Below are 12,462 nucleotides of genomic sequence, written 5' to 3'. Positions count from 1 at the left end.
CTCTTTCCTTCTCCCCCCTCTCTCTCATTCTCTCACTCCCTATCTCTCTCTCTCCCCCTCTCTCTCTCCCTCTCTCCCCCCTCTCTCTCTGCTGGTGTTATCAGTCTGTATTACCTGCCAGACATTATTATTCAGAATAGAACAGGTCTGACCAGCGGGCTAATCTAATGTATTGCAATATTTTAATGGGATATGTCTCTAGCTCAGTGCTGCCGGGAGCCACTCATGTGGAGTAATTTCACATCTAAAGGCAGAATTTAAATGGGGCCAAGTGTTCAGACAGAATCTAGCTACACTTTATTCCTCTGAGTTTAATTAAAAACTCTTAAAGTTGAAGTTGACTTTAAAAGTTTCCTTTAAAATATATAATGAATAGCACTGTGATGCTAACCTGAATAGTACTGTTTGTGATGCTAACCTAAATAGTACTGTTTGTGATGAGAGAGAGAGAGAGAGCTCTGACTGACAATATTACATCCTGAAACTGTGTTCCTGTGTAGACTGACTGACTGACTGGCAGATGTTGCCATCCACTTCTGCTCTTATATATTTGTCTCAAATCACTCACTTCTCCCCTCTCCCTCTCCTTCCCTGTCTCTGTATCTCTCCTCTCTCTCTCTCTCTCTCTCTCTCTCTCTCTCTCTCTCTCTCTCTCTCTCTCTCTCTCTCTCTCTCTCTCTCTCTCTCTCGCTATATATATATATATATATATATATATATATATATATATATATATATATATATATATATATATATATATATATATATATATATATATTTCTCTCTGGTCTTTCAATCTTTCTCACTATCTCTGTCACTCTCTCCTTCTCTCTCTCTCTCTCTCAGACATCAAAGACTCTCTGATGCAGGCACTTGCCAGCTATGTCTGTTACCCACAATCCCTCAGGGCAGTGGAGAGGATCTCAGAGGATCAGTGAGTATTCAGACGCTTCTCTCATCTGCCCGGATACTACTCAGGCTCTTCTGTCATTGGTTAGGATACTACTCAGGCTCTTCTGTCATTGGTTAGGATAATACTCAGGCTCTTCTCTTGATGGACAAATCAGTTTTCAGTTGTTAACACTTCCTGTGCCGTTCACGTAGTCCTACGTTTCTGTGGCCCGACGGTTGAGTGCCGTTAGCGTAGATCTACGTTTTTGTCTCTGTATTTCTTTTATTCGCTATTGCCATTCATAATTCATCAAGGCACCTTGTGCAGGCTGTCCTGAGTGTGTCTGAGATTGCAGACGGTCAATACCGCCCCCTAACACATTGTGGCCACTATTGCACTCCATTAGAAACCATGTATTGTTTTTTCTGGGCCGAGCTGAGCCGTGTGGGTGGGGTTTAAATACTCTGGCAGGACAAGCGGTCACCATCATACATCAACGAGGCTGCCCTTCACCCTTCGTTCATATGCAATGCCGAATAACGTGGCACGGACTCCCACGACCAGTACTTCAAATGGCGATCAGATAATTGGATAATTTTTTTTGCATTACATCAGAGACAAGGTAAGAACACTATATATCCAATCTTGCGTTGGTCTGATATTTCTTTCTCCCGTGATTGAAGCTGTCTGTGTGTGTGTGTGTGCCGTTGGTGGCGGTGGGGGGGGGGGTCGCGCGCCGGTCCAAGCCCCATTTCATTCTTGCATGAGGAGACATCATAACGATAATCTAGCGTTGATTTCAGGATGATTAGATAATCAGGCGAAAAATGACAACGTGATAACTGGATTTAACTGGCTATTATCGCGTCTTTTCCTGGGATTACTCAGAAGCACCCAAACTATACTCATATTCAAAACGGTAGAAAACTGAAATGTACGGATGAAAAAACAATCTGTCCAGTAGCAACTCACTGACAATCGACGGTGTTATTAGATCCATAGCTATAATATTTCATATAGTTTAAGCACTCACAAACATGGCCTTCTCTCCATTGAACAGAGCGATGGCAGACAACGGCTCAATTCCCGGAAGGGGCGTGGCACTCAATGTGTTAAAACAGTACCTAGTTGTTAAAACGGTACCAGTTGTTAAAACAGTATCTAGTTGTTAAAACAGTACTTAGTTGTTAAAACAGTACCTAGTTGTTAAAACAGTATCTAGTTGTTAAAACAGTATCTAGTTGTTAAAACAGTATCTAGTTGTTAAAACAGTACTTAGTTGTACCTAGTTGTTAAAACAGTACCTAGTTGTTAAAACAGTATCTAGTTGTTAAACCAGTACCTAGTTGTTAAAACAGTACCTAGTTGTTAAAACAGTATCTAGTTGTTAAACCAGTACCTAGTTGTTAAAACAGTACCTAGTTGTTAAAACAGTACCAGTTGTTAAAACAGTACCTAGTTGTTAAAACAGTACCTAGTTGTTAAAATAGTACCTAGTTGTTAAAACAGTACCTAGTTGTTAAAATAGTACCTAGGTGTTAAAACAGTACCTAGTTGTTAAAACAGTACCTAGTTGTTAAAACAGTACCTAGTTGTTAAAATAGTATCTAGTTGTTAAAACAGTACCTAGTTGTTAAAATAGTACCTAGTTGTTAAAACAGTATCTAGTTGTTAAAACAGTATCTAGTTGTTAAAACAGTACCTAGTTGTTAAAACAGTACCTAGTTGTTAAAATAGTATCTAGTTGTTAAAACAGTACCTAGTTGTTAAAATAGTATCTAGTTGTTAAAACAGTATCTAGTTGTTAAAACAGTATCTAGTTGTTAAAACAGTATCTAGTTGTTAAAAATAGTATCTAGTTGTTAAAACAGTACCTAGTTGTTAAAATAGTATCTAGTTGTTAAAACAGTACCTAGTTGTTAAAATAGTACCTAGTTGTTAAAACAGTACCTAGTTGTTAAAACAGTATCTAGTTGTTAAACCAGTACCTAGTTGTTAAAACAGTACCTAGTTGTTAAAACAGTATCTAGTTGTTAAACCAGTACCTAGTTGTTAAAACAGTACCTAGTTGTTAAAACAGTACCAGTTGTTAAAACAGTACCTAGTTGTTAAAACAGTACCTAGTTGTTAAAATAGTACCTAGTTGTTAAAACAGTACCTAGTTGTTAAAACAGTACCTAGTTGTTAAAATAGTATCTAGTTGTTAAAACAGTACCTAGTTGTTAAAATAGTACCTAGTTGTTAAAACAGTATCTAGTTGTTAAAACAGTATCTAGTTGTTAAAACAGTACCTAGTTGTTAAAACAGTACCTAGTTAAAATAGTATCTAGTTGTTAAAACAGTACCTAGTTGTTAAAATAGTACCTAGTTGTTAAAACAGTATCTAGTTGTTAAAACAGTATCTAGTTGTTAAAACAGTATCTAGTTGTTAAAATAGTATCTAGTTGTTAAAACAGTACCTAGTTGTTAAAATAGTATCTAGTTGTTAAAACAGTACCTAGTTGTTAAAATAGTATCTAGTTGTTAAAACAGTACCTAGTTGTTAAAACAGTACCTAGTTGTTAAAATAGTATCTAGTTGTTAAAACAGTACCTAGTTGTTAAAATAGTATCTAGTTGTTAAAACAGTATCTAGTTGTTAAAACAGTATCTAGTTGTTAAAACAGTACCTAGTTGTTAAAATAGTATCTAGTTGTTAAAACAGTATCTAGTTGTTAAAACAGTACCACAGTACCTAGTTGTTAAAACAGTATCTAGTTGTTAAAACAGTACCTAGTTGTTAAAACAGTATCTAGTTGTTCAAATAGTATCTAGTTGTTAAAACAGTACCTAGTTGTTAAAACAGTACCTAGTTGTTAAAACAGTATCTAGTTGTTAAAATAGTACCTAGTTGTTAACCTAGTTGTTAAAACAGTACCTAGTTGTTAAAACAGTACCCAGTTGTTAAAACAGTATCTAGTTGTTAAAACAGTACCTAGTTGTTAAAACAGTATCTAGTTGTTAAAACGACCTAGTTGTTAAAACAGTACCTAGTTGTTAAAACAGTACCTAGTTGTTAAAACAGTACCTAGTTGTTAAAATAGTACCTACCTAGTTGTTAAAACAGTACCTAGTTGTTAAAACAGTATCTAGTTGTTAAAACAGTACCTAGTTGTTAAAACAGTATCTAGTTGTTCAAATAGTATCTAGTTGTTAAAACAGTACCTAGTTGTTAAAATAGTATCTAGTTGTTAAAACAGTACCTAGTTGTTAAAACAGTATCTAGTTGTTAAAACAGTATCTAGTTGTTAAAACAGTATCTAGTTGTTAAAATAGTATCTAGTTGTTAAAACAGTACCTAGTTGTTAAAACAGTATCTAGTTGTTAAAATAGTATCTAGTTGTTAAAACAGTACCTAGTTGTTAACCTAGTTGTTAAAACAGTACCTAGTTGTTAAAACAGTATCTAGTTGTTAAAATGACCTAGTTGTTAAAACAGTATCTAGTTGTTAAAACAGTATCTAGTTGTTAAAACAGTACCTAGTTGTTAAAACAGTACCTAGTTGTTAAAATAGTACCTACCTAGTTGTTAAAACAGTACCTAGTTGTTAAAACAGTATCTAGTTGTACAGTATCTAGTTGTTAAAACAGTACCTAGTTGTTAAAACAGTATCTAGTTGTTAAAACAGTACCTAGTTGTTAAAACAGTACCTAGTTGTTCAAATAGTATCTAGTTGTTAAAACAGTACCTAGTTGTTAAAACAGTACCTAGTTGTTAAAACAGTATCTAGTTGTTAAAACAGTACCTAGTTGTTAAAACAGTATCTAGTTGTTCAAATAGTATCTAGTTGTTAAAACAGTACCTAGTTGTTAAAACAGTACCTAGTTGTTAAAACAGTACCTAGTTGTTAAAATAGTACCTAGTTGTTAACCTAGTTGTTAAAACAGTACCTAGTTGTTAAAACAGTACCTAGTTGTTAAAACAGTATCTAGTTGTTAAAACGACCTAGTTGTTAAAACAGTATCTAGTTGTTAAAACAGTATCTAGTTGTTAAAACAGTACCTAGTTGTTAAAACAGTACCTAGTTGTTAAAACAGTATCTAGTTGTTAAAACAGTATCTAGTTGTTAAAACGACCTAGTTGTTAAAACAGTATCTAGTTGTTAAAACAGTACCTAGTTGTTAAAACAGTATCTAGTTGTTAAAACAGTACCAGTTGTTAAAACAGTATCCAGTTGTTAAAACAGTATCCAGTTGTTAAAACAGTATCTAGTTGTTAAAACAGTACCTAGTTGTTAAAACAGTATCTAGTTGTTAAAACAGTATCGTTAGGTTATGACTATAACCAAGTTCTGTTAGTTAGGGGCGATGCTTGGCATCACCTTCTGCACTATCTCGCGTACGTGCACGCGTACTGAATAAACCACAAATGTACCTCTAATACCAGTATTAGTCTGACCACACCCCTCATCAGCTTACCCTCATAAGCAGGTGTGTGGTCACCTGCTCTCCTCCTTCCCAAGCTTTCACCACAAGGTGAGGTCAAGGGCTGCAGCGGCCGTCTGATGCCAAGCATCGCCCCTAACTAACAGAACTTGGTTATAGTCATAACCTAACGTTCTGTATCGTTAGTGGCTTAGCTTGGCATCACCTTCTGCACAAGGGAGGCCAAGCGGAGCCACTTGGCTGACGAAATACACCCCGCTGACAGCCCCCCAAAACCATCAGAACAGGGAGGGCCGAGCCCCCCCGACCCCCCCTAATGGAGGGTATCCCCCCTATTAGAGGCTTCACGGGAAGGCGACGGACCCGACCGTGCGAAGAGGCACTCAAGCAACTTAACGCACAGAGTGAGCAGACCGTGGCTTGACCCCACGACTACACACACGCACAACCCGCATGCCACCCGGGAACGAACGGAGGAACAACCTCGTTACTGCCCCCAGAATCACGGGGTCAAGGGCAAACCCAACCCCGTGGCAAGGCCGTAGCAGCGGAGCGCGAAGGAAGACCCAGACCCACCAAAAGGACTGGACCCCCTGGAATGGGGGCCCGGAGAAGTCCATGATGCCAGCATCAAGACCCCACCAGGGGGGCACCTAGTGACCCCGCCCCTCACATCGCCAGCGTATTCGGACAAAGGCCCCTCAGCCGAGCGGGCCCTGTCCCCCTCAACAGCACACCGCCTGGAACACAAGCCCTGCAACAGGCAGACAGCATGGTCATAACACACAAGAGTTAACCAACGGAACAGGCAGTGCACCGGGGAAGACCAGGCAACAGGTCGTCAACCCAAGCCTGGAAAAAAAACTGCGGACGAGGCAGGCGCCAGAAAGGACAGCCGAAACAGCCGCCCTGGCGGAAGGGGCGTATGCTGGCGTTGTCGCATAACCAAGCTTTCAACAGCACGTCAGGAGCGGGATCCGTAGACCACACGGCCCCTGACAGCTGCCCACAGAAAAGCCCATACGATCGGCAGACGTCATGAACGTGCAGGGGCACCCTCAACCGGAGAACCGGGAGTTGACACTGCAGCAACACACCAGAGAACCAACCACCCAGGCATTACCCCATGCAATGGTTGGTCCCATAACCCCTCAGGAAAAAACCCCGAAACGCACCTGCGGCACCGCCGCAGCCCGCGTTCCGGTTCCCAACAGGGCCATCCCGGGCCTACAGGTCAACGGGCATCACCCCGGACCGGGCCCGGCGATACGGGGAGCACAGGATCCCAAAGGAGGTTAACCCCACCCAACAGGCTCCTCAGCGCCAAAACGCAAGAGAAGAGCGTAATATGGAAGACCAGCCCCCAGCACCCCGCACTCGGTACCAACAAGGGGTCCCATAACGCACAACCCTGTGACACCCGGATCGACCTAGCATTTTTCCCCCCGAAAAAACCCTAAGTCCCTCAGGGTACCAGAACAGCAGATCTGCATCCCCAGCGGACAACGGGTGCACTGATCTGGACCAGCGCGACCAGAACCAGTCCCGTGCCCTAATCACGCCGACCTGCCAACCCCAGGAGAAGGGGCAGATATGCGCGTCTGATCCCAACATAAAAAGAAGGCGCCACCCAGACGTGTCGGTATGAACCGCGTCCGGCGGCCCACCCCTAGGGTGTGAGACCCTTCCCATATGCCCAGACCCATTCCGTCATCATCCCCTGACATGAACGGGAACCCATCGACAACACACAGGATGTCGGAAGAGGAAAAACCCCCATCCCAATTGCTCCATAAAAACGCTGTTTCACCAAAGCAAACGAGGCGCGCCAGTCAGCAACGGCCAAAGCACATCCTGAGCCAGCACTATGTGTGCGTTTGGACATACCCACATCAACAATAGGCCGCATAGACCACCATATTGAATCCCCAAGACGCCCAGGGAAACGACAAGAGGGGCGAGATGCAATCAACTCCATGAATGAATGAATGAAAAACATACCCAACAGACTGCAGTACAGGAATACATACAAAAAGACAAGGGGAGGCAGACCTGAGAAGACGTTAGTCTTGTTCCATCAGGGACCCTCATTTCATATCCATCAAGACACATCCAACTCTTTATAAAATAAAGAAAAGGCATCACATGTATGACCTAACTGCACAGCTGGGAGTAAAAAACCCTGTTTTTCACATGATTTTAATCCAGTCACTCTTCTTAATCAGAGTGTAAGACCAGATTCCCCCAGAAACACCTTCCCACATGAGACCACGGTCAAGAAAAAGATATGTAAACTGTGAGACACGTGACCAACAGACTCAAGTTTGACACAAAAACGAGCGCAGCAGGTTAAGTCCTGCGCTCTACCCTCGACATCTTTACGACACCAGCTCATGGAAGGCGTCGCCATAGCAACAACGCTATAACGGGCGGGGAAAACCCACCGGATCCTGTCATAACAGGAGTCGGTAGAATACCCCCCCCCCCCCCCCCCCTCCCCCGCCAAGCACTGGCTCGGCCCTGACTGGCCCAGCAGGAAGGTCAACAAAACCTCTAAACCAATCAAGTGGGTAAAGGAGGGGTTTATCCGACACCCCCTCCCGAAAAACACACCTTCTATCCCTACACACAGAAAACAACCGTAGCCATTTTGAAAACCTCCGGTAGAACAAAACACATATAGCATAAGCTAATACAATGTTAGCTACCCACAAAGTGTAAAAGGGATTACAACAAAACACAAGTCGCCTGTGCGTGAATCCCATACCCGCAGCCTAAGCTATAGGAAGACGTTGAACGAGAGTAATGGCTAGGCCATGAAAAGTGTGTACGAGCATTACTGCAACTAACAACACAGCGTTGTGAACACATACTTAGTTAAAGCAATGGAATATCACCAGTTCTAATTGCATGTGGAGCATCAAGCTAATAGAACCTATTACCGAGTGTAAGTTGCAGACCTTGCTTAAAAACTCGTAACACAACACAACTCATTCCCCCAACGTAACAGGGTAGATTCATAAAACACAACCCCACCACATGATTTGTATTGAAGAAACACACAGTTTGTTCGGCCAAACACAGTCCCCCTTATATCAGGGAACTTTTTATTAATAAATAATATGTGATCAAGGCACAAAATCATAGGGGGGCCGGGGAGGGTGTAGAGGAGGGGACACAGAGGGGGAAAAGTCACTCAACGGCGCCTGCCACCTCGCGCCGCTCGAGTCTTGCCACCCCGGGGAGCCCCGGAGGGACGGTAGGTTACAGTCTGCTGGACACGACGTTCCCTACCGTCTCCTCCGGTCTGGGATGGGCCGGCGGTGGCCGAAGCGTCGTTTCGTCCCCTGGCCCTCTTGGCAGGGCCAGCAGCGGCGGCGGGGGCAGTGGTAGCGGCGACGGAGACAGCTCGACGTCGCGGAAGCCTTCTGCCCCCACCGGCAAGGACGGGAGGCGGAAAATGGGGTTGGAGGATGGATCTCTCCTCTGCCATCTCTCTGCATGTTGAGGTCATCAATAGCAGGGCCTTCCCGAACAGGCCAGCGTCGGAGAGGGCGGCCGTCAGAAGAGGGGCTCTCTTCTTCTCTGGCACACGGGCCTGCTCCAGCCAAAGGTGACGCTGGCCCAGGGTGGCCAGGGCGCGCACTTTACCCATGGCTATGGCTAGCACCTGGGAGAGGTGCAGCACAGCTCCCGCAGCCTGGGTGATCTGATCGCACCTCACCTCGTTCAGATCCGCGCCGCCCGTCATTATCCCCGATACAAATCTAGCCAGGTGGGCGATGTTAGAGGCCGCAGCCAGCGACTGTGTACCGGCGATAAATGACTGGTCACCCCAATAAGCCAATCGCCTAGCCGACCTCCCCTGGAGGACCGGCTTGCATAGGGGCTCCCACACCATATCCGGACAGAGGAGCGCGGCCATCGGATTGTCAAGCCGAGGTACGCCCTCCCCCATACCTTTGACCAACCCCGACACCCGCGTAACTGGTACGTAGGCGGGAGTCAGTCCCATGATGTTGGAGACCACCTGGCCCCGACGAACATAGGCCCCCATCGATGGGAAAAATGGGTAGACAACGTCCACCCCTCTCACCGGGGGACGCTGCCAGGGATGGCCTATGAGGTCATCAGGGACAGGAGCAGGCAATGGCTGCGGCAGCGGCACACCGTTTGCAGCGGCGGCTACCGCCATGAGCTCGGGAAACAAGGCCCGCAGTTCCCCCTGCGGACCCTCCTCCACCGACCCCGCATCCCTCGCATACAGCAGGCTGCGACTGGTCAAGGAGCCACAATCCGATGCGGCTGACAGTAGGGCATCCTGTCGATGAGGCCAAGGTGGTTCCCCGACATCCTCGAACAAGGCGCCCCGTGGAGCCATTTCTCCCCACCCCGGGGTCTCCGGAGGAGGGATACTCTCCTCCACGGGACCATCATACAAGAACCCGTCCGCCTCCTCCATGAAGTCTTCAGTTTCCATCAGAAATCCAGAGTCGGACGCGGCCTCGCTGGTCTCCAGCAATTCCCCAAACCCAGGCCGTTCGCGTCTGCACGCCACCATGTGACGACGTGAGCGAGCAGACGCAAAAAGTTTTCGTCGCAAATCCCCTGGCTCTAAGACAATCCCCCGTTCATCAACGGGCGATTCCCCAGAAACAGAGGAACCAGAGTCGAGATCAGGCCATCGCCGGAGCGACGGCTCCGAACCCTCGGCTCGTCGGTGAGGAAAACTATCCACCGGCAGTCTCCCGGGCTGGGTCGGCAACCACGAGAGTGGCAACAGCCCAGCACCGGAACGCACGACGGAGGCGGGAATGGAGAATCGGTGGTGAAGAGTAGGTCTAGCGGGTCTACTCTCCGCGGAATACATTATGACCCAAACCTTTCTCTTATATAAACAAGTGAGAGAAGAAAAAGGTTAGGCACAATGTAAACCTAGTCACAACTCTTTTCAACTATCAACGACACGTCAAGTGGGGTACTACCGAGGCACTTCCTTGTGGTGAAAGCGAGAAGGAGGAGAGCAGGTGACCACACACCTGCTTATGAGGGTAAGCTGATGAGGGGTGTGGTCAGACTAATACTGGTATTAGAGGTACATTTGTGGTTTATTCAGTACGCGTGCACGTACGCGAGATAGTGCAGAAGGTGATGCCAAGCTAAGCCACTAACGATACAGAACTAGTTGTTAAAACGACCTAGTTGTTAAAACAGTACCTAGTTGTTAAAACAGTATCTAGTTGTTAAAACAGTATCCAGTTGTTAAAACAGTACCTAGTTGTTAAAACAGTATCTAGTTGTTAAAACAGTACCTAGTTGTTAAAACAGTACCTAGTTGTTAAAACAGTATCCAGTTGTTAAAACAGTATCTAGTTGTTAAAACAGTATCTAGTTGTTAAAACAGTACATAGTTGTTAAAACAGTATCTAGTTGTTAAAACAGTATCTAGTTGTTAAAACAGTACATAGTTGTTAAAACAGTATCTAGTTGTTAAAACAGTATCTAGTTGTTAAAACAGTATCTAGTTGTTAAAACAGTACATAGTTGTTAAAACAGTATCTAGTTGTTAAAACAGTATCTAGTTGTTAAAACAGTACCTAGTTGTTAAAACAGTATCTAGTTGTTAAAACAGTATCTAGTTGTTAAAACAGTACATAGTTGTTAAAACAGTACCTAGTTGTTAAAACAGTATCTAGTTGTTAAAACAGTACCTAGTTGTTAAAACAGTATCTAGTTGTTAAAACAGTATCTAGTTGTTAAAACAGTACATAGTTGTTAAAACAGTATCTAGTTGTTAAAACAGTACATAGTTGTTAAAACAGTATCTAGTTGTTAAAACAGTATCTAGTTGTTAAAACAGTACCTAGTTGTTAAAACAGTATCTAGTTGTTAAAACAGTATCTAGTTGTTAAAACAGTACATAGTTGTTAAAACAGTATCTAGTTGTTAAAACAGTACATAGTTGTTAAAACAGTATCTAGTTGTTAAAACAGTATCTAGTTGTTAAAACAGTATCTAGTTGTTAAAACAGTACCTAGTTGTTAAAACAGTATCTAGTTGTTAAAACAGTATCTAGTTGTTAAAACAGTATCTAGTTGTTAAAACAGTATCTAGTTGTTAAAACAGTACATAGTTGTTAAAACAGTATCTAGTTGTTAAAACAGTATCTAGTTGTTAAAACAGTACCTAGTTGTTAAAACAGTATCTAGTTGTTAAAACAGTATCTAGTTGTTAAAACAGTACCTAGTTGTTAAAACAGTATCTAGTTGTTAAAACAGTACATAGTTGTTAAAACAGTATCTAGTTGTTAAAACAGTATCTAGTTGTTAAAACAGTATCTAGTTGTTAAAACAGTACCTAGTTGTTAAAACAGTATCTAGTTGTTAAAACAGTATCTAGTTGTTAAAACAGTACCTAGTTGTTAAAACAGTATCTAGTTGTTAAAACAGTACCTAGTTGTTAAAACAGTACATAGTTGTTAAAACAGTACCTAGTTGTTAAAACAGTATCTAGTTGTTAAAACAGCACCTAGTTGTTAAAACAGTATCTAGTTGTTAAAACAGTACCTAGTTGTTAAAACAGTACAGTATCCAGTTGTTAAAACAGTATCTAGTTGTTAAAACAGTACCTAGTTGTTAAAACAGTACCTAGTTGTTAAAACAGTATCCAGTTGTTAAAACAGTATCTAGTTGTTAAAACAGTACCTAGTTGTTAAAACAGTATCCAGGTGTTAAAACAGTACCTAGTTGTTAAAACAGTATCTAGTTGTTAAAACAGTATCTAGTTGTTAAAACAGTATCTAGTTGTTAAAACAGTACCTAGTTGTTAAAACAGTACCTAGTTGTTAAAACAGTATCTAGTTGTTAAAACAGTACCTAGTTGTTAAAACAGTATCTAGTTGTTAAAACAGTATCTAGTTGTTAAAACAGTACCTAGTTGTTAAAACAGTACCTAGTTGTTAAAACAGTATCTAGTTGTTAAAACAGTATCTAGTTGTTAAAACAGTATCCAGTTGTTAAAACAGTATCCAGTTGTTAAAACAGTATCTAGTTGTTAAAACAGTACCTAGTTGTTAAAACAGTATCTAGTTGTTAAAACAGTATCTAGTTGTTAAAACGACCTAGTTGTTAAAACAGTACCTAGTTGT

General features: G+C 42.7%; 1 protein-coding gene across 2 annotated transcripts in view; it reads left to right on the top strand.

Moving 5' to 3' along the window:
* Window positions 1–12,462, top strand: part of rnf123 (ring finger protein 123) — a 484,329-nt gene that overhangs the window by 247,003 nt on the left and 224,864 nt on the right. For both annotated transcript variants that reach the window (XM_084325137.1, XM_084325136.1), the window contains exon 29: window positions 847–934. In XM_084325137.1, the coding sequence (XP_084181263.1) occupies window positions 847–934 (88 nt within the window). The remainder of the gene's footprint in view (window positions 1–846; window positions 935–12,462) is intronic.

The sequence above is a fragment of the Notolepis coatsorum genome (assembly GCF_963971535.1).
Source record: "Notolepis coatsorum genome assembly, chromosome: 11".
Taxonomy (NCBI): domain Eukaryota; kingdom Metazoa; phylum Chordata; class Actinopteri; order Aulopiformes; family Paralepididae; genus Notolepis; species Notolepis coatsorum.
Note: the sequence above shows the minus strand (reverse complement) of the source record. Positions and strands in the feature narration are given on the sequence as shown.